At 56.0% G+C, this 22,019-nt stretch overlaps 2 protein-coding genes across 2 annotated transcripts in view; both read left to right on the forward strand.

Moving 5' to 3' along the window:
* The first annotated feature begins 80 nt into the window (after positions 1-80).
* Positions 81-22,019, forward strand: part of EXD3 (exonuclease 3'-5' domain containing 3) — a 79,210-nt gene continuing 57,271 nt past the window's right edge. Inside the window, exons 1-3 of the mRNA XM_058693401.1 lie at positions 81-231; positions 2,481-2,829; positions 19,170-19,285. Coding sequence (XP_058549384.1) covers positions 19,183-19,285 — 103 coding nt within the window. The 5' untranslated portion in view covers positions 81-231; positions 2,481-2,829; positions 19,170-19,182. The remainder of the gene's footprint in view (positions 232-2,480; positions 2,830-19,169; positions 19,286-22,019) is intronic.
* LOC131490930 (tigger transposable element-derived protein 1-like) lies at positions 5,627-7,333 on the forward strand. The gene has a single exon (XM_058693331.1). It carries the CDS (start codon positions 5,627-5,629, stop codon positions 7,331-7,333), a length of 1,707 nt encoding a protein of 568 aa, XP_058549314.1.

A 22,019-nucleotide genomic window follows, 5' to 3' on the forward strand; every position in this document is an offset into this window, starting at 1 on the left:
GGCCCCGCCCCCGCAGGGACCGCCCCTCTGCATCCGGCCCCGCCCCCCCCCCCCCCCCCCCCCCGCTTATGCCGCGCCCCTCCGGACTTCCGGCCGGAGCTCCCCGAGTTCGCTCTCCGCAGCCCGCGGCCCCTCCGGCAGTGTGGGTCTCGGTGCGCCGGGGAAAGCCGTCCGGGCCTGCCGCTACCGCCGCGGCCGGGCCAGGGTTCCGGGCGGACCCCGCGGGCTCAGGTGAGAGACCGCCCGGGCGCGGGCCGAGGTGGGGCGGTCTAGGGGTCTGCAGGGGCGCGGGGAGCCAGGCAGGGCCGAGCGGGGCTGTGGCCGAGCCGGCGGCCTGGCCGGCCCTGAAGGTGGTGGGGGTGGGTCCTCCACTGCGGCCCCTGTCCCGCCAGCCCGCGGACCGAGTCTGCGAGGAGCGAAGGCGTCGTCGTTCCGGCTCCGCTGGGAGGGGAGAGCCGCGGGGGCCGGTCCTGGGGCCGGGGGCGGGCCACGGTGGTCTGGGGTCTCCCACGGCGGCGGCCCGCGCTCACCCTCGCTCAACTTCGGGGGGAAACTCGGGGGGAGGCCCCGAGTCTCACTCGTGGAAAACCAGGTCGTGGTGACGTGCCAGTGGCTCTTCTGGGGCCCGTCGGTCCTGTGCTCCCTGTCCCTGCCCCAGATGGAGGCTCAGAGGGCAGGACTAACCCAGCCCAACCCACCCCTGTGGCAGGCGGAGCCCCTGCCCTGTGCCCTGCACAACCTCATTCACTAGAAAGTGGAGGCCCTCCGGGGCCAGGAGTCTCTCCCTGCAGGGGCCCCAGCCTCTCGGGGGCACACGTCCCTACCGACACTCCCATACAGGTCTTACCTGCTGTCACATCCTTCACACCTGTGTTAGAGAAACAACCAACAGGTGTACAGAGAGATGGATTGACTTTGAGCAGCTGTGGGGGCTGGAAAATCCAAAATCTGCAGGAGAGCCAGGGAAGAGCTCAGGGTTCAACTTGAGTCTGGGGGCAGAGTTCACTCTGTTCTCTTAAGGCCTTCCCCTGACTGGATGAGGCCCACCCACGTTAGGGAGGGTCATCTGCTTTAGGACAAGTCTACTGTTGTACATGTTAATTTCATATAAAAAATGCTTTCACAGCAACCTGTGACTGTGTTTGACCAAACATGTGGACACCACAGCTTTGCCAGGGTGACACAAAATGAGCCATCACAACACCCAACCCCAGAAATGCTCCCGTAGACAGGCTCTGTCCTTTCATGCACATAAGAGAACACCCTGGCCCCCACGGTCCAGGGGAGGCTCGGGTCCTGGATGGCTGTCAGAACTCAGAACTCAGCTGTAACTCAGGGACCTGACTGGCCTTCCATGTTGGCCATCCTCTCTCCCCTGTCGGGCCTGTGGGTCCTGTGACCTGGGAGCCACTCTGCTCGGTTATGGCTGAGTCTCCTCCCTGGGTGATCCTGGTCCAGCTCTCTGACCCTATAGACTTCCTTACCTGAGGAATGGGAGCGCTGAGTCCTGGCCTGGCAGAGCGCTGTGACGACTCACAGACATCGCCTGTGATCTGCTTGGAAGGGCACCTGTGCCCCCGAGGACCTGCTTCCTCCCCAGTAGGGGCTGAGGCTCCCCGTCCTGCTGGCCTGGAGGTGGGTGGCAGCACTGGTTCCCTTTCCCACCGTGCTGCTCCCACACCGCCTCTGGGTGGCCTTCCTGCAGACCTGTCGGGGTCACTAGTAACCTCCTCCCTGGGCATGGCTCATCCTCCCCCTGGCCTCAGGGACATGACCCCCTCCGGGTCCCCCAAGCCCCCCGGCTGCCCCTCCTGCCTCCCCTGGGCTCTGGCCTGGCCTTTCTGTGCCCTCGCTCCCCAGTGGTCCCACTGTTTGAATTGCCTTTGGGCACCTGCCGCATGGCTCTTTTCTCGACTTCTCTATTTCCATAATAAAAAGATGAAAAAGTCCCATCCCTGTGCCTGTCACCATACCCTAACATTCACCGCAGCTCTGTTCATGAAGCCCCAAACTGGAAACAACCTAGCTGTCCTCCAGTGGGCGAACGGTTAGGCAGACTCGCACCCACACGTGGACGAGGGATGGGCGGTGGGCACACACAGCTTGGGGAAGGAGTCTCAGGGGCATGCTGAGTGGGCAGAGATCGCATACTTTGATCCCATTTGTATACGTTTCTAGAGGTGACAAATGATCTAAGCGGAGAGGTTAGTGGTTGCTTGGGGCCGCTAACAGATTAATGGCGTGGGGGTGGCTATAAAGGGGCAACCCTGGGGGGTCCTGTGGGGTGGAACGTTCTATATCTTGACTGAGTCGGTGTCAGTCCCTCATTATGATTTTGACGGTGGTAACGTCTTGAGAACTGGATAAAGGGTGTATGAGATGTCTCTTTCTCTCAGAACTGCGTGTGTATCTCAAAATAAATTCTTAATATAAAACCATTTTTAAAGAAGGATTCAATCACAGGTTTTTCTGTTTTACAGATGCCCTGAAAGTTGGAGTGATTACTGAGTCTAAGATTCTTCCAGCTCTGAAATTCAGCTGCTGACATGTTGTTTCGAAAACTTACATCTGCTAAAATCTGTTCCAAGTAGGTGCTTCAGCGTTTGGAGCGGCCGCGGCCTGAGGACCGGTCTGAAGCTGGCCTCTGCAGGGGGCCCTGGCACCCTCCCCAGACGTGCAGTGGCTGTGGCATCGGAGGGGAGGCCGCCCAGGCTCCTGCCGCCACCAGCTGCCTCCCTGTCAGCTTTACGGGCAGACCCGCTAAGGTTGTGTGGATCACACAGTTCCTGCCTCAGTAGAAGAGTCCAGAAAAGGGAACCATTTCCTCAGGTAAGAGCATGACTCAGATAGAGGTCGGCGTGGTGCTGGAACTTATTTGCAGAGGAGGGCAGTGCTTCTCTGTGGTTAATTCTGGAGCACGAATGTCCAAGAAACAGGCAGGAATTGGTTTTAGCCCAATACAAAGAAGTCGGGTTTGTTTGTTTTTTTTCCTTTAAAAACTGGGCACTTTCCAAGACGAAATGAAAGAAAAATAAGATTTTTCCCTCAGGAAATAAAAATAGTCTTGGTGTGATTGAAATGCATGGTGTTAGAGATCAGCTTCCTGAGACCCGGCCCTTCCTGGGGTCAGCGAGGAGGCACCCGCCGCGGGGCACCACGTCTCTCAAAGCCACCAGTTCCGCCGAGGACCTCACCCTCCACCACCCAGGAAACGTTGAAGGGACGAGGAAGGCAGAGCTCAGGCCGCTGCGGGGTGCTCTTCTTGGTGGCCGAGACCGCCTGTGTGACAGGGGAGCCGTGCCCGCAGGAAGCACCTCAAGACTCCTCTCCTTTAAGGTGCACGGTTGAGACTGCAGAACAGGGAACGTGTCAGCGTTCCTGCAGGACTCCATGCTGGGCAGACCCTCATCCTCTGGGCGATGGGAGTCCTGGGCCGGCAGCACCAACGCGCCCTCACGCGCCCCTCTACTCTCAGGCCGAAGCCAGTGCCGCCGGTTCCTCGCCTTGTGGTTTCAAACGCAGAACGAGCCGTCACCGGTCTCTGAGCCAGTTTCTGCACGCGGCCCTTCACGGTGGGTGTCTGGGCCAGGCCACACATGAGACCCTCTCGCAGCGGTGGGGGACCCTGTGCCATGGCCACCACAAGGCATGGCCCGCTGTCTGCGGGGGAAGCGAGAAAGGGGCAAGGCTCAGAGCCCTCGGGCCGACTGACACCGTCACGTTACGCCCCGGGACTCTGATAGAACAGCCTGTGAGAAAGGAAAGAGCTTATGGTGCAGGAAGTAGGTGAACGAGCTAGTGGATGACACCTTGAGACATGCAGGGCTGAATCGAAATCCAAGGATGAGGGGCCGGTCTGAGGAGGTCCCAGAGGGCGGTGACGGCCGTTTGCAGAGGAGGGAGCCAGGCCAGCACAGCAGCTCTGGAGGTCGGAAGGAAGCAGAATATCTGTGAGCCGTTCGGAGGAAAAGGCAAATCCAAGTAGCCCGTATTTAGTCAAAAGGAAGGAAATCATGCCCAAAAAAGTAAAAAGCAAAGGGAAGAAACCAAAAGGAAGAAGAGGGAGTTAATTAAGAGAAAAGCTTAATTAATTAACTAATTAATTAATTAAATCAGAAAGCATAAAATTGGTAAGACGGGGCACCCGGCTGGCCCGAGCGTGCGACGCTGCATCTTGGGGTCGTGAGTTGGAGCCATGTGTTGGGTGTAGAGATTACTTAAAAATAAAGTAAATTAAAAAAAAAAAAAAAAAAAGTCAGTGTCTCAATTAAAACAATAAAATCAGTAAGACCAAACACCAGTTCTTGAAAAACAAACGATGAAATAAACTCCTGACGAGATAGAGGGAAACCAGTGAAGTGAGACAACACTCAGGCTTAATGAGAAGCGCAGATGTTCTGCGTCCACACTGGCACCACGGTCGTAAATGGGAAAACCTCAAGAAATCGATGCCTTATGCAAACACACCTGAGAAGAAACAGAAAATTGGAGCAGGTGGTGAGCAGCAGGGACGCAGCGGGCTGCAAAGTTCCCGCCACGCGGGCACCGGGCTGGCAGCTTCCTGCCACGCACGGGTGTGTGCTCCCAGCCTGCGTGAGCCCCCGGCCCCAGCTGGGCCTTGAGACAGCGCAGCCCCTGCCTTGTTCCAGCTGTGACCGCCAGAGACCCTCACACAGGGCCACTGGGCCAGGCTGCTTCAAGTGCCTGACCCCTGGCGACCAGGGCAGGATGTTTTTTCTGTTCTGAGCCACTGAGTTTGGGGCGGTCTGTTTGCCAGCAGCAGATAACCGGTGATGAGGGCTTAAAGCCGTCCAGCAGAGCGAGGGCCGTGGGGAGAGGACCTGGTGTCCAGTGGGAAATGGCCACCGCCCCTGCGGCCTGTCGGGGGGCTCATGGAGGAGTGAACGGTGGCCCCGTCTCCTTTCTGCGGCTAAGATTCCTTTGTAGTTTATTTTAACTTTTAAGATACCATTTGTGGTTTTCTTTTCTTTGTGAATATAAAGTGGAGTGTGTTCATGGTGGAATATTTAGCAAGTACAAAAAAGTTAAAATAGAAAATACAGTAAAACCTTGGATTGTAACTTGTTCTGCGAGTGTTCCACAAGATGAGCAAACATCTCTAAGAAATTTTAACTTGATAAACGAGCCATGTCTTGCAATACAGGTAGTACAGAATGCCGAACGTCACGTGATCACAACTGAGCCAATGGTTCTTCTTTCTCTCTCTCTCTCTCTCTCTCTCTCTCTCTCTCTCTGTGGGATTGTGGGTGATCGTCTTCCATGCTTGGATGTTTGGTCTCAGGCTGTGGTGTTTGGCAGATATCCGTGATTTTTCAGAATGTTACAAGGTGCCCACAACTGGCACTGGTGTATTTTTGTCACTTCAAAGCACCAATGGACAGTCCTTTGCTTTTCCAGACAAGAGTAAGCTTAGGAATACTTTGCTTCATTCTAGGTCAGGCTGCCTGCAGATAGAGACCCTTTCCTCTGCTGCCTTATTGCCGGTTCCATTAAATACAGTCTATGACAAGAGTTTGTTAATACTGTGCTGTAATCAGCATCTGTGTGAACGTTTGCAATGGCCCCCATGCAGAGAAAGGTTGAAAAGAAAGGCAGGAAGAAGGAGATGATCACGGTGGAAGTCAAGAAGGAAATCGTCGAGAAGTACGAACGAGGGATGCGAGTGGCCGAAATTGCAAGATTTTATAAGAAGTCTACGTCAACCATTTGCACAATATTAAAGAAGAAAGAAGAAATAAGGGGGCTAGATGCAGCGAAAGGAGTCACGAGAATATCAAAGCAACGGCCACGTGTTCTGGAAGATGTAGAGAAGTTGCTTCTGGTTTGGATAAATGAGAAACGGCTGGCAGGTGACACCGTGACCGAGAACTTTATCTGCGAGAAGGCAAAGGCCTTGTACACCGACCTCGTAAGTAAACTGCCAGGTACGTCAACAGAAAACGAAGAAGGCTTCAAAGCAAGCAGGGGATGGTTTGATAACTTTAAGAGGAGAAGTGGCATCCGTAGTGTTGTGAGGCACAGAGAGGCTGCGAGTTCGGACGCTAAGGCAGCTGAGGTGTTTGCTACCGAGTTCCAGAAGCTCATGGCTTCCGAGTGTTACCTGCCGGAGCAAGTTTTTAACTGCGATGAGACGGGGCTTTTTTGGAAAGAGATGCCAAAGCGGACGCACATTACGGAAGAAGAGAGTGCAGTGCCTGGTCACAGGCCCGTGAAAGACCGTCTCACCCTCTTGTTTTGCGCTAACGCAAGTGGGGATTTCAAAGTCAAGCCCCTGCTCGTGTATCATTCCGAGAACCCACGAGCCTTCAGGAAATGCAGGGTGCAGAAGAGCCAGTTAAACGTCATGTGGAGGTCCAACAGCAAGGCTTGGGTCACTCGTATCTTGTTCGTCGAGTGGGTCAACGAGGCCTTCGGTCCTGCAGTGAAGAAATACCTTTTGGAGAAGAATCTGCCGCTCAAAGCCTTGCTGGTGATGGATGATGCCCCTGCTCATCCTCCAGGCTTTGAGGACGACCTGCTGGAGGAATTCGAGTTCATTAAGGTCAAGTTCCTTCCTCCCAACACTACTCCAGTCCTCCAGCCCATGGATCAGCAGGTCATTTCAAACTTTAAACAGCTTTACACCAAAGCGCTATTTCAGCAATGCTTTGAGGTGACCAAAGGAACAGACCTTACCCTCCGAGAGTTTTGGCAAAATCATTTCCACATCGTGAACTGCCTCCAGATCATCGATAAAGCCTGGGATGGGGTCACCAAGAGAACCCTCAATTCTGCTTGGAGAAAACTGTGGCCCGATTGTGTTCTTGCACCTGACTTAGAGGGGCTTGCTCATGAACAGCAGCCGCCAGTTGTCGGCAAAACGGTGTCCTTGGGGAAAACCAGGGGACTGGAGGTGAATGAGGACGACAGTCAGGAGCTGGTGGAGGAGCATGGCCAGGAGCCGACCACCGACGAACTGATGGGTCTGCATCGCGAGCAGCAGCAAGAGGTTATGGGGGAGATCTCGTCTGCAGGGGAGAAAAAGGCCAAGGAGTCCCTCACTTCAAGTGAGATTAGGGAGATGTGTGAAAGGTGGGAAACAGTGCAGAAGTTTGTAGAGAAGCACCACCCGAATAAGGCTGTAGCAGTGCGAGCGACGAATCTGTTTAACGACAATGCGATGTCCCATTTCCGTGAAATCCTCAAACGGAGGCAAAAGCAGGTGTCATTGGATAGGTTCCGTGTTAAAGTTGCACGAAAAGAAAGAGATTCCACGGAGCCAATAGACGGCAGTGATTCCATTAGTGATGATGAAAGTCGTCCTACCCAATAACCCTCCTCTCTCTTGTCTCCCTCACACCAGCCACGAAGGTTTTCAAAGGTCAGTGCAGGTTAATTTGTTGATTTTCCTTTATATTTTGTATTTTCTTTATTGTTTTGTATTATATTTCATATGAACACTTTTGAGTGGTGGAATGAATCATCTGCTTTTCCATTATTTCTTATGGGGAAATTCACTTTGATATACAAGTGCTTTGGATCACAAGCATGTTTCCGGAATGAATGATGCTCGCAAACCAAGGCGTTCCTATACAGAGAACCGGCAGGCGGCACCCCCCCTGCCAGGGCCCACATGTCCTTCGTGTCCGTGCCGTGTCCCGGGCTGACACCACCGGCTGTCCTGTGGCACACGCCGTAACATTGATGCTCTCGGTTAGGTTCAACGCTAGGCCACATTGTGAGGACTTTGTTTCCCGTGACATTAGATGTTTTTGTAAAATGTCTTTTTTCAGTAGCCATTCATCATTCATAGGACTTCTGCCCCGTTGTTGGATATTAGGAGGCCCTCACGAGAGCAGGTGTGGAGCCGGAAAGCCCAGCTGAACTCTGGGGCCAGTGATTTCTGCCTCCTGCCCCCGGGCCATGCCGCAGGCTGCGCCCCATGGGAAAGGGTCCCCGAAGAGCCTCCTCTCGTGAGGGGCCCCAGCCAGGACTCTGGAGGAGCCGGTTCCTCCCTGAGCTGCACATGCAGGCCTAGACCCTGCTCGGTCTTGACAATGTGCACATGGTCGTGAGTGTGCGGAAGGGCACCGCTCCGGCCCAGAATCAGCACCCGCCACGGCGGCGGCCAGAGAGGCACACACCAGCAGTTGTACCTGGACCCCTCGTGGTATCTCTGAAAAGTTACCTTCTTGTATTTCAAATTGGCAGTCTTAATTTTTAAAGAAAGGAACGGTCTGAAGTTAAACCAGTAAGTTAAAAGTCGCTCCCACGGATACGGACAAAATAAAAGAGACACCAACAAACGTTGGCAAGGATGTGCGGAAATTGGGCCCCTCGTGCGCCGTGGAGGGAAGCAGTCCGGCCGCCTCTCAGCCAGCGAACCAGCTCCGCTCAGCCGGGCAACTCTACTCTCAGAGAAATGACGGCACACCTCCACGTACGGCATCCGCGCACAAACGTCCATGGCAGCCACAAGGTGGAAACAACCCAGATGTCCGTCCACAGAGGAGTGTGGTCCGGCTGTGCCGTGGAATATTGTTCAGCCGTGAAAAGGAGTAAGTGCCAGCAGTGCTACAAGGTGAATGAGCCTTGAAAGCAGCGTGCTGGGTTGCAGGACCCAGAGGCAAAGGCCACGTATCATATGACCCCTTTTCTTTGAGTGTCTAAAACAGGCAAATCCCAGGAGACAGAAAGTGGATTTGTGGTTGCCACCGAGAGGGCCGATGGGGAGCGACTGCTAATGGGTGGTCTTTCTGGGGTGATGGAAACGTACTGCCATTAGGTAGCGGCGATGTTTTCTCCTATCTAAATATACCAAAACACCGAGTTGTGCACTTTAAAGGGGTAGATTTCATAGTATGTGTATCATATAAATAAAACTTTTTAAAAATCACTGAGCTGTGTGCCCGGACATTTGATTCAGTTTGAAAACGAATTGAAATGGCTTTCAAATTAGCATTCTCCTTTAGCAAAACAGACCTGAGTGGCCCCTGTTTTCAGGGTCCAGGCTGGACGCCCAAATGTGTCTGGGTTGGCGACCCCAGCTCCACTGGCATTTGGAATTTGGGGACGGCAGGGTGAATCCCGGTGCTGTTGTGCAGAGTGGTGCCTTTGGGCCCGGTGCCCATCTCTGTGGAGGCGGCCAGGCACCTCCAGGTCCCCTGTTGTCTGGCCGGCTGCTTACCCAATGAAGACCCAGCAGAAATGTGTGAATCACACATGTGCTTTTAAATTTTCTGGTCCAGGGAGCCTGGCTGGCTCCGTTGGTAGAGCATGAGTTTCTTGATCTCAGGGTTGTGAGTTCAAGCCCCACGTTGGGCATAGAGCTTCTGTTAAAAAACATAAAAAAAAGTGGGGGGTGGAGTTAATTTTTCTGAATGTTTATTTTTGAGAGAGAGAGAGTGCAGGTGCAGGAGAGGCAGAGAAAGGTGGGGGGGGGACAGAGACTCTGAAGTGGGCTCTGCACTGACGTGGGACTTGAACCCAAGAACCGTGAGGTCATGACCTGAGCTGAAGGCAGACGCTTAGCCGACTGAGCCACCCACGTGCCCCAGGAGAGGAAATTAATTTTCATTTCCTAAGTCCAGTGTTCCCTGAATATCACCGTTCCCACCTGTAATCGGTATAAGAGATCAGTACAGAGACGTTTGATGCCTTACGCCAGGTACATTTTGCACTGGAAAGTAGGGCGTAGCTGACCTGCTGGATGGTGGGGGGTGGGGTGGGGGGCGGGGCAGGGCTGGGAGGAGACAGGGACTCCAGGCCTCAGGGGCCTCCCCCATGAGGCCTACGGCTTCGGGGGCTCCAGGGCTGGTGCCAGCTGATGACCCTCTTACGGCCCCTCGGCATTCCTGCCGCATGTCTTATGGGTAACACGGGCGGGGCTGCCACCCATAGGGCCTGGGAAGGCTGGGTGCCGCATGGGGGGCTGGGCACCGTGTAGGGGGCGCCAGGAGGAGTCCAGGGCTCTGGCACCCCCGGCAGTGAGGCTGCCTCGGGCAATGGAGCCTGGGAGCTGGCAGCTCCGTTGTCACCCCCTCCTCGGCCTCGGCCACCCCTGTGATAAAGGGCACAGGACTCACCTGGAGAGGGGGCCACACAGCGGCGCCCCCTGTTTGCAGAAAGCATTATAGGAAAGTGGTGAAGGGACCATGACTTGGCGTTCACACGAGAGTGCTTTGGTGACATTTAAAGTCACTTCAGTGACCACAGTGTGGAGAGAATCGTGCTCTGTGGCCGCAGGAAGCCCCCTGGCCTTGTTCTCCTGGGACGAGGGACAGACAGGCAGAAGGCTCAAGCCAGTAGCCAGCCGCATTGGACTCTCAGCCAGCCACGTAGCTCCTTCCGGGTTCTTTTAACTTCTGACCTTTTCCTTTACTTCCCACCTTTCTGGGAGGCTTGGAGGGCAGCTTTAGGTCAGGACACACCATGAAGTGTCTGCTCCATGCTGTCCTGTCCTGGCCAGGAGCCTGGCCCTCTGGGCTTCCAGCCAGGTCTCAGGCTTTGCTGCTGTGCTCCTCCTATGCATGTGGCCTCTGTGCAGAGAGACCACCAGCTGGAAGAATGTGCCTCCCGGCCCGTCTCAGAGCAAGCCAGGGCCCCGCGCTGCTCTCCCTCCTGTAGAGGTGACGAGACAGCCAGGTCACAGCCAGGGCTGTGCGTGTGTCAGCCACACTCGCTCTGTGGTTCCCATGCCCTCACTTGCCCCAGGCTGCCCACTTCACCGTGCGGCTGGGCCGGGACCCCAGCCTGAACTGTGCAGGGTGCCAGCGGGCTCTGCCTGGAGGAGACAACACTGCTGGGAGGGTGGCTGGGGCGTGGCCGAGGGGCAGGGTTTCGGGAGGCCTTGGGTCCTGCTTGGTCAGTGCGCCCTGGAGCATCGGGAACCTGTAGCAAACACTGGACATGGCTTGTGTCGACCCCGATAATTAGACAGCCAGTTGTTTTGCCAGCAAAATGGGCTTACACGGGAATGGCAGAGGCTTTGCGATTCGGGACGAGCAAGCCATGACGAAGCCACAGGCAAGTCTGGAGAACAAAGGACAGGAAGGTTACTTTACAGAGAAAAAGGAGACAGTTGTGAGGCACTGCATGGAAGGGAAACCCCTTGGAGGAAGGGAGGGCTCAGGGTGCCGGCAGCTTCTCCTTGGCCGAGTCCTTCCTGCTGAGGGGTGAATGAGGCCCCAGCTAAAGTAGTGTGCACGCATGCACAGGTGCCTCTCTTGCTGCTGGGTGTGCGGCTGGCGCAGAACGCTAGGGCTGAGGGCTCCCCCTGCTGGCTGTCTGGCTCCACGTAAAAGGATGGTTCCTTTATTCTGCTTCACATCTGCTGGGGCCTGGCGGGCCTGTGCGGCTGTCAGGTAGGCTCTCCTGGGCCAGCTGTCAAGAGGAGGCCACCTGGCCCGCGCCCTCCTGCTGCCGGGTTTGCCGCTGAGCCAGGGGCTTCCCACTCAGGTGTGGAGCAGGGGCCAGGGAGCAGGGCCTCTGGAGTGAGCGGGTTCTTTGAGGCAGATGTTTTGTTGTGCTGCAGGGTACCCGGCAAGAACCTGGCTCAGGTTAGCCGCCTTTCAGAAAAATACATGGTGCTTAAATGAGTTGCACATTTTGACCGTTCATTTTAAATAGAAGTTCTCAAACTGCCAGGAGCCGCTCACCCCAGTGGGCTCCTGGAAGGCCGTCCGTGGGAAGGCCTGCTGGTTGTGGTGTGGGTTGCAAACCCAGAACCACATTCCCAGCTAAAGATGATTTGGACTCCAGATTTTTTAATTTTCACTTTAAAATGAGGTCAATTAAAAAAGTCTGTCGTGGGGTGAACTTGAACTTGGTCTCTGCCAGCTGTTTTCATTCTCAGAAGCACATGGGTTTCAGTGTGTTGCTGTACTTTGTCCAGGGCTCGGGAACAGAACAAAGGTTGTGTAATGAGAGCTGAGCGGAGTTAATGTGGCCTCGGTCCTTTCTCCAGGAGGAGGGGGTAGGTCCGTCTACCTGTCCTGGGACTGGCCTGTGAACGGAGCCCACTGCCCGCCTCTGGGTGGCCAGATGCTGGGTGCTATGCTACTTAGAGAAAAGGGGAAGAGAGCCTGTGGCAAATCTTGGAGTCGTAGGGGTTTCTCCACTAGAAAAAGGCCCCTCCCTCAAAAGGGCCATTTGGTCATCTGCCTCCTTCCTGGGCTGACCGGCGAAGCGGGTGGCTGCAGTGCAAAGGAGGTCGTCGGGGTCATGGCAGTCTGTGCTGTATGCGGCGTGGAAAGAGCCTGACCACGAGGCATGGATGGACCACACTTGGTCTGCAGGACAGGCTTCCTCCTCTGGTGACCTGACTTGAAGGGGTCAGAGGAACCTTTGCCCTGCACCGATGCTAGTCTTTATTATAATTCTGATTGGACTGGGGCTCCACCTTTTTTAAATTTATTTGAGAGGTGGAGGGGGGGATGAGTTGGGGAGGGGCGGAGAGGTAGAGAGAGAGAATCCCAAGCAGGCTCCACGTTGAGCACAGAGCCCAATGTGGGGCTGGATCCCACGTCCCTGGGGTCATGACCTGAGCTGAAATCAAGAGTGGGATGCTGAACTGACTCAGACACCCAGGAGCCCCAGCTCTACCTTTTTAAAGAGGAGCCCCTCAGACCACACAAGGGTGGGGATAGCCAAAGAGAGGGGGTGGCCTGGGGGCCTGGCTGTGCCTGAAGGAGGGCTTTAGACAGGACGCGTGGCAAGCCCTCGGCCTCCCTCTGAGACCCTTCTAGCAGCTGTCAGAGTGGCCTGCAGTTCGGAGGGCAGCACAGGGCACCTGCCTGCAGTCGACCCAGAGACAGAGGCCAGGGGGAGGAGCCACCATTTGGGGTTTATTTAAACCACCCACATGGCTCTCGGTCATGCAGGTGGTGGGTGCTTGGCCCTGTGTTTTTGGACGGTGGACAAAAGGGTGCTGAGCCAGAACTCTGTACCCTGGGGGGAACTCCCGCCCCCCACATCATGCTCTTTGCTCCTCCCCACCCCCATCCTTGTGTCCAGGGAATGCAGGCACAGGATGTGGCCCCAGGGGCTCACACTGCCCTTGGGGGTTTGCTGCTTGCTTGGGTGGGGCGTGGTGTGGAAGGACCCTGCCTAAGAGGCCCTTCTGCACATGTGCTACACATGCCATGAGGTGTCAAGGGCTCTAGAAACAATGGTGTTGACACCATGGAGAAGCCAGGCCAGGGCCTTGGCCTTGCTGAGGCCTGGAGGCTGCTCCAAGTTAGCCCAGGGAGGAACCAGGGTTGAAGGACTGAACAGAGGAAGAAATGGGCGGGGCTCCTGGTGCCTCCTCAGGGAGGGGCCCACAGGACCCGGACGGTCTCCAGCTTCCCCTCATGGGGGCCGTCCGCTGGGCCCAAGAGTTCTCCTCCCTCTTGAGGCCACAGGGGCCTGAGAGGTCTCCTTGGCACAGCCCACGAAGGCACTTGTGGCACCGGACTGCCCCCTCAGCACCCAGCTTTGTGGGGACTCCCAGGAAAGGGACAGCAGTAAACAGACAGGTGGATCGGCGGGAGACTGTGACCCGGCAGGTGTCACGGGGGAAAGACCGTGAGGGACGAAGGTGGCACGTTGGCTACATATGAGACGAGCAGACAAACGAGGAGAGCCCCCAGCTTCTGCTGCTCCTTCCAGCGGAGAGCCTGGCCATGGGCCTGGAGGAGCACCTGTGCGTGTGCCCCATGGGGCCTGGCCAGTGTGCAGGGGTGCAGGTACAGGGGTGGCCGAGACCCCCAAAGAGGGTGTGCTGTGGGAACGAGTCTCTGTCCCCCTGATTTGCTTGCCGTGGTGCAGGAGGAAGGAGGCCTCCAGGCAGCAGGTCTGGCGGGGCGGGTTGGGTCTGGGGGCGGGGTCAGGGGCAAGGCCAGGTGTGGGAAGGGGGGGTTGGGGTGCAGGGCTGGGGGAGGGCTGAGGGCCAGGGTCAGGCAGGTGTGTGAGGTGGGTCAAGGTGGTCTGGGGTGTGGGCGGGGTCTGGCACGGGGTGGGCCACGGTCAAGGTGGGGCAGGTGCAAGGGTAGCCACCGTCTGGGAGATGCTTTGGTCTTGCAGGCTGGAGCGGAGCCCTCATGATCTTCTGGTTTGGCACATTTGGCGTTTATTGTGGACTTGAGCTACCTTAACGTGATTTCGGAACAAGATCCAGGAGGAAACCCAAAATAGAGAGAAATTATGATTGTGCTACGTTAAAGTGAGAGCTGTCCCTAAAGCGTCTTCCTGCTGAGAGTCCTTCTGTTTCTTGAGTTAGGTAGGAGACAGGATGGTTTATTGTGAGGAGAAGGAGGGGCCCTGGGGCGTGGGAGCCTGTGCCTGGAGCGTGCTGTACCCAGCGTGTGCAGTGCGCGTGGCAGGGGTGGCGAGTCGGGGGCGCAGTAACTCGGCACAACCCCGACCTGCAGGAAGGCGCCTGTCCCTCCTTGTCACCGCATGAGGGCCCATCCTGCACCCAGCACCAGGAGGGGAGGAGGGCTGCCGCACGCGGCGGGAGCGCTGACCCTGACCACGTGTCTCGGCAGGGAGGCTGGCACCCGGAGCGTCGGGGCAATGGCCAGGAGGTGAACAGCACACGACTGTAGCTTTTAATAGCTTTCCTTTGCATTAATTTTTCAAAATTTGCAAGCTTATTTCATTTTCCAAATACTCTACTAATATGCATAATTGCCTTTATAAATAGTAAAAAGCCAGTTAAAAACAAATAAAAGTGAACAGTGGTGCAGGGAAAGAGCTGGAAGAAAACCCAGGTTTAGTCCCAGGTGACCCCCTTTTTCTCACACGCAAACGAATGGCAATCCCCCTGGCTCTGGTGGAAAGTCAGACCGGATGTGGTCCCTTAGTGTCTGAGGGTGCTCTGACCGGTTCGGAACCAAACGTGGGGAAGCATCAGGGGTGTCTAGCCCCCGTTATGGTTGAATTGTGTCCCCCTAAAAATTCATATGCTGAAGCGCTAAACCCCAGCACCTCAGAATGTGATCGTATTTGGAGACAGCATCTTGACAGAGCTCATTAAGATGAAATGAAGTCATTAGGGTGGGCCCTCACCCTCATCCACTCTGAGTGGTGTCCTTGTGGGAAGAGATCAGGACACAGACATGCACAGAAGGAAGACACGGGGAAAACGACCGCGTTCACACCCAGGAGAGAGGCCTCGACACCTTGATATTTGGCTTCCCTTTTCCAGAACTGAGAGAGATTAGATTTCTGTGGTTTAAGCCATACGTTTGTGGTGCTTTGCTTTGGCCACCCTAGGAAAGGCATCCCCCCACCCCCGGAGGCCAGTCTGTGGGTGGGGTGGGGTTGTAAGCTCGCCGTGAGGACCACCCCCTCCTGTAGTCCCGTCTCTCCCTTTCCTTCCTGGTGAGAAGCCCAGGCCGGGCATCCATTCATCTGAGCTGTGGTAGGAGATGTGCACACCTCTGGGGCAGGTGTTCCAAGAAGAGAACCGTGCAGGCCGACATCATTTGTGGACTCGGGTGCGACAACACTTAGGAGAGTAGTGAGACATACGACAGCACTGTGAACAGAGCGTGAGCTCTGCAGGAGCTGGGTTTATAGCAGAGACGCCTGCCTGCCGGCTAAGAGCCACAGAGACTGGGTGGTGGCTGCCTACCCCAGCCTCTTTTGAGGCCCATTAAAATGATGGCAAAGGCATTTAAAAAAGGACAGTTTTGCCTTTTTACTAAAGGCAAAAGTGCTTAATGGAAAAGACAAGGGGAGGAGATGGAAAGCAGGGTGACTAACAGCCTGAGAAAGCTGGAGCCTGAGGCAGAGGGGTGACCCCGTCCTGGCCCGAGCCCAGGGAGGCTCCAGACTGGAACCAGGGTCTTGGGGGTGTTTTCAAGTGGAGGGGTCAGACCCTGACCTCGGAGACCTGGGCGGTGGCAGCCGAGTGCCCGTCTGCAGGTGAGGAGGGAGCATTCCCTCCTGACAGACCGGCTAAGGCGAGAGACCTCTGGGCCCTGGTCTCCCAGGCCCCCAGTGTACCCGCACCAAGGACTGGCTTCTGCTCAGCCCCCAGGCGGCTGTTCAGTGCCTCACTCTTGAATATGAGCAGTGGTCTCCAGACGCTTGAGAAAAGCTTCTGAGAGGAAAGACAGTCACTGTGTAAGCAGGAAAAAGGGCGTCGATACAGAAGAATGTGTATGAAAACAAAGACTGAGTCATGAGGTCCTCTGGGGTAAGAAGAGAAAGAGTTCTTGATTAATGAAATTTTGATAGCGGAAATGAATAATGCAACGAGCATTTTAAAAAATAAAGTTCAGGAAACCTTCCCCAAAGGCACAGAAGAGGAGAGATAAGAAAAATAGAGGTTCTTCCAGGAAGCTCAGTATCTAAGAGCACTTCCGGGACAGGACGGAGGACAGGGAGGCCAGGACATTGTCAAGGAAAAATAAAAGACATGTCCCAGAACTGAGGGACATAAGCATACCCGATGGACTCCACCCCATCCATCCTGCTGAGACCCTGGATGCTTGAAGGGAGGGTGCCTCGGGAGGAGGAGACAAGCGTCCTGCATACAGTGGGGAGTCAGGTGGCTGCAGACCTCTTGGCACCAGCACTGGGAGTTAGAAGGCAGTGGAGGGCCATCGCCATCACCTGCCGCCCACACACAGCCAGACTTCCAGCCAGGAGCAAGGGCCCAGGGAAAACTCTTGCAGACAACCAAAGCCTTGTTAAATGTGCTTCTTTGCGATCGTTCTCAGGAAGATGCTGGAGAATGTGCTCCTCAAAACCAGAGGAAAACTGGGGAAGGTGAGGACTTGGAAGTCCAGAAATGCAGGAGGCACCGGGAGAGGAAGAGAATGGGAGTCTCAGGGTGGAAGCTATGGCACAGGGCTGGAGATTGGCTGTCCAGACTGAGACAGAGGACAGAGGCTTGAGAAGGGATGTCTTTAAGAACAAGTGATAGACTTCCAGGATTGTTTAAACATGTGGAGAGAGGTGTTGGAATTCTGTCAGAGTCCCATTAATGATGGCAATGTAGAGCATCCAGCAGTGCAGTTTGTTCTTTGATCTATTCCCTTTCCCCATTCTTTACATAAGATGAGTTCTAGTGATCTGTCTTCAAATCCCCCAATTCACCTGCCATCTCCAATCCACTGTCAGGCCCAATCAGTGAATTTTTCATTTCAGCTATTATACTTTTTATCGGAGAATTGCCATTTAGTTCCTTTATATAGTTTCAAGTAATTTCCATTTTCCCTTGTCTGTTTACTCATTATGACCATGTTTTCCTTTAACTTTTTGGACATGTTTTCCATTCATTCTTTGCATACACTTATGACAGTTGTGTTAGTCTTTGATAAACCCAACATCTGAGCCACGTGGAGTTGGTTTCTATTTTTTGGGTTTGTTTCGTTATTGTTGTTTTTTGTAATGTTTTCTCCTTGATTATGAGCCATATTTTCCTGTTTCTGGGTAGATCTTGTGATTCTCATATCATGTACCGAACATTGTGAATGGTGCATCGCAGCAACTCTGGATTCTGTTATCTTCCTCTGAAGAACGTTGACCTTTGTTCTAGTAGGCAGTTAATTTCTAGCTGATTACCTTGAACAGGCGAGCATGGCTTGGCATTTCGTGAGGATGGGTCTTTGTGTTGGTGGGACTCAACCTGCAAAGTGCTCCATTGTGGATTTTACCGGGGCTTGGTTCTGGATTTTGGCAGGGCAGGTCAGGAGTGGGGCTCACTCTAGGCATAGCACCAAGGCCTGGTCTTTCTGGAGTCTTGGCTAGATGCTGCAGTGTTGTCTGGGCTGGAGTCTAATGTGTCTAGCACTGTTTGACTGCTAGTGTCTCTGTTTCAGTCTCAGCCCCAAGGCAACTGTTTCTGGGAGCCGTGGGGATCCTGCATCGCTCGTACACACTCCCGGCTGCTTCAACCGCCCCTCTTGCCGGTGCGCTGCCCCGCAGATGGCCTGCCACCTCCTCCACTTGGTGGAATGCTGTGCTCCCTGGGTTCCAGATCAGTGGTCCTGGCTGGGGGATTGCCCTCGGTGGGAGGCGGTCATCCTGGGGCCCTCCTCGGGCATTGTCCTGCTGTCGGGAAGCACGGTTGTGTGTGGCCTGTTGTCCAGAATCAGCTGCCTCAACTGTGTTGTCCAGTTGATGTTTGCAGTGAGAGGGCTGCGTCAGTGCCAGCCCTCCCACGTGACCAGAGCAGAAGTCTGGAGCAAACTCTGCAAGAAAGGAGAAATAACCGTAGTCCCCATGTGGCTCAGCTGGGGATAGTATTTACAGAGTTGTACTCATGTCTTCTATAAATAGTGAGCCAAAGGAAGACTCTCTCAGAACCGTTTCAGGAGGTTGCGGGGTATGCAGGCGGTGCTGGGGGACGATAGTGAATTCTTCCCTTGAGGTTGGTCCATCACGGGTAAGACTGAAACTGAAGGAATAACCACATCAACGTATTCTTTAGAAAGATAAATGAGGGGCGCCTGGGTGGCGCCGTCGGTTAAGCGTCCGACTTCAGCCAGGTCACGATCTCGCGGTCCGTGAGTTCGAGCCCCGCGTCAGGCTCTGGGCTGACGGCTCAGAGCCTGGAGCCCGTTTCCGATTCTGTGTCTCCCTCTCTCTCTGCCCCTCCCCCGTTCATGCTCTGTCTCTCTCTGTCCCAAAAATAAAAAAAAAAAAAGTTGAAAAAAAAAAAAAAGTTGAAAAAAAAAAAAAAAAAAAAAAAGAAAGATAAATGAAAGTATCCAAGGGCATAGCTAGCAGAGCTCCTCTGGGCAGGAAGTTTGGAGTAGGGAGCACAGTGGGTCTCCCCTCCCGTGCCCGTGTGAGGATTTGGGGTTTACGCGGTCGGCCGTGCAGGCGTTACTGTGGTGCAAAGAAGCGACCGTGAATGGAGACGAAGTCTTTATACGGCCTCCTGGGCACAGAGGAGAGGAGGGAGAACAGGCTAATCTCCAGAAACGTGGAGAGGTGCGTCGCGGACGTAACGGCTTGTTGCCGGGCGGCGTCGGTTAGCGGTGCGTGGGCCTGTGTGGGCTGGCTCCCGGCTCCTCGTGGCGAGCCCGTCTCTGAGGCCAGCTGGCGGGTGGAGCCGAGGGCGCCTGGGCCCCTGCACCTGGACCACAGAGGCGGGCCCTTGGCGTGCGGTGCTACTTGTCTCTCTCCGCCGATTCCTCAGTCCTCAAGCTGCCCGCTTTCTTCCCCAGCGCCGCCTTGAGGATGGACCCGGCAGACCCTCCTGGCGACCCCGCTGCCGGCGACCCCGCCGCTGGAGACGCAGACCACCCTGGCAACTCCACTGGCAGCGAGCGCCATTGCACAGGCGAGTCTGCGCGCCTACGGCCCTGAGTGCGGCTGGCTGCACGTGGCAGGGCCAGGCGTGGGTGCGCGTGCGGGGTGCGCGTGCGGCGGGTGTGGCGGGGGAGGTCTGTCCGGGTATGGGGTACGTGTGTGCACCAGGTAGGCACCCTGGGGGAAGGCATCCCGTGCTGTGGCCTTGTGCGAGGCCGCCCCGGGAGCGGGTGCGAGCGTGCAGGCGACACAGCACGGCAGCGCCGCCGTCCTGTCTCGAGGGCTGCAGGTAGGCGCCTCTCTTTGCGCCGGGGAGGGCGCCACCGGCTCTCGAGGATAAGCCACGTGGCCTGGTTGTCCCAGGGCGGGCTGCCTGCTGGCCACCTGCTTGCGGGCTGCCAGGAGGACTGCGGGACCGGACAGACACTCAGGCGTGTGTGGGGGCACTTGGGAAGGACGGCTGTCTCTCTGAGTCCTGGCTCGACACGCACAATCTCTGGGCTCCACACATGGGCGTTTGATCTATCTTGCCAAGAAGGAGCGGGAAGGGAACCGGGATGTGTCTGAAAAGCAGGGGCCCGGGCCAGGCTCCAAGCACAGGAGCCCCAAACCCCGTGGGGTGTTCCTGCCCTGCGCCCAGGGGCGGAAGAGGACAGTGCAGGGCATTGGCCCCGGGTCCTGACCGGAGATGAGGGGCCTATTTGGGCACGGAAGCTCCTCCGTGGGGAAGGGAGGCATCTTCAGCTTGGTGGCCCTGGATGTGGTCGGCAAAGGTGGCCCTGGATGTGGACTGTTTTCTCATTTCCACCCTGAGAGTCCGGCTTGCCTCTTTTGTTCGGAGCAGCCATGGTCTCCAGATGTTCCCCACAGCAGCCTCCAAACTGGGTCATCAGTTTGGGGGTCACCTCTGCCCATTGAGCCAACCAGAGACAGGAGCGAGGACCCAGGTCCTGGTGGGATAGGGACCCAGGGTCTGGGGGGAGACAGAGACCTGGGGCCTGGGGGACCTGGGGCCTGGGGCAGGGACTCTGGGTCTGGGACAGGGTATCTTCCGGCCCCTCCTTCTCTCAGGGCCTCACCCAGGGTGGTGTGTCAGGCCCTCCTGTGTCTGCCCATCCCCTTGGGGTGCATGTAGGGTGGGGCCTGTACTGACGTGACACCCGGCATCACACCTGGGCCTCAGTCTGAGGATATGCAGAGCATATGCAGATATGCAGAGCAGCGCCTGCCATCCAGGGTCTTGCAGGCCCCCCCCCCCCCCCAGATCAGACAGCCTCCCCCCAGATCAGACACAGCACCCCCTAGGTCAGACACAGCACCCCCTGGATCAGACACAGCCCCCCCCCATCAGACACAGCCTCCCCCCGGATCAGACACAGCCCCACCCCCGGATCAGACACAGCCGCTCCTGGATCAGACACAGCCTCCCACCCCGATCAGATACAGCCCCTCCCAGATCAGACACAGCCCCCCACCCCCCACCCCCCCATTCAGACGAAATCAAAATGACCTTTCTCTGAGAGCCCAGTGCCAGCATTCCTGGCCTGTGGGATCTGTGAGTATAAGAAATGACTGGTTTAGGGTAAATTTCTACGCAGCCATAAAAAAGGGAACGCCCCTCAAGGACAGGGTTTGCCTTCCTAGCTGTCTTTTCTTCTTAGATGTGCTTTTTAAAAAATTGATTTTCTGCAGTTGTTGTTTTTTTTTTTTTAATGTTATTTATATTGAGAGAGAGAAAGAGAGAGCAGGGAAAGGGCAGAGAGAAAATCCCAAGCAGGCTCCGCACTGTCAGCGCAGAGCCCGACGTGGAGCTCGGACGCAGGAACCCTGAGGTCATGACCTGAGCTGAAACCAAGAGTCAGAAGTTTAACTCAGGAGCCACCCAGGCACCCAGTTCCACATTGTTTTTACAAGTAGCTGTGCCATCATTTTAAATCCCTGTTGTTAGTAGAGTCTTTTCTTCCAGCAGATTCTCTAATGTGCCCTCGAAGTCTGGTAGTTTCTGTGTGTGGATCACATGCTCACCTGAGCGGACCCATAAGCTGTGTGGTCTTGTCGCAGACAGCGAGAGCCTGTGTCTGTGTGGACGCCCTGGCTCATCCTGACTTCCACAGCTATTCGCCGGCCTCGTGCTTAGGGGTCCTGTGCTGAGGACAGGCGAGGTCTGTCTTGGGGGCCCACGGCTTGTCGGAGGAGGCAAGATAACAAGGCCTTCTCGCCCCACTTCCCAGATGGGGACGGCCCCCACCGGAGAGCTCACCCTGCCCATGGGGTTTGGGTGCCGTTGGGGGCCTCCGAGGGGCTGCCGGGCAGGAGGTGTGGATTTGGGAGCTTTGAGGAACGCCCTTTCTCTTGGCCTGGCGCCTGCCCTCGCGGTGCCCGCTCGGGAGGGGCTGGGCCCACCATCACATCCCAGATGAGCGTGGAACCTGGGACCAGGGACCGAGAGGGGCAGACAGGTGCACTGGAGAGAGTGGCAGTCCCCAGCTTTGCAGAGGAACCGTGAGCCCCCGTCCTGGGAGGTCGGATGTCGCCTGCCACCAGCACTCACGTGGACATTGCCGCAGAGGGGGCCGGCACCTGCACCAGGTGGTGTGGTGGGCAGTGAGGGGACGGGCTGGCCTCCCAGAGACAGGCCTTTGTGAGGTGCTTCTAGGTCTGCAGATGTGACGGGGCCTGATGCTGTGGCCCTTTCTCAGGGCCGACAGGGTCAGGACAGCCGTCCTGGGGGCGGGGGTGCACGCCGTGATGACCTGATGGCTTCC

This window comes from Neofelis nebulosa, chromosome 12 (assembly GCF_028018385.1).
Source record: "Neofelis nebulosa isolate mNeoNeb1 chromosome 12, mNeoNeb1.pri, whole genome shotgun sequence".
NCBI classification, from domain to species: Eukaryota; Metazoa; Chordata; class Mammalia; order Carnivora; family Felidae; genus Neofelis; species Neofelis nebulosa.

Coding starts and splice junctions, on each gene's coding strand:
- LOC131490930 (XM_058693331.1), top strand. CDS start 5,627: ATGATCACGGTGGAAGTCAAGAAGGAAATCGTCGAGAAGTACGAACGA.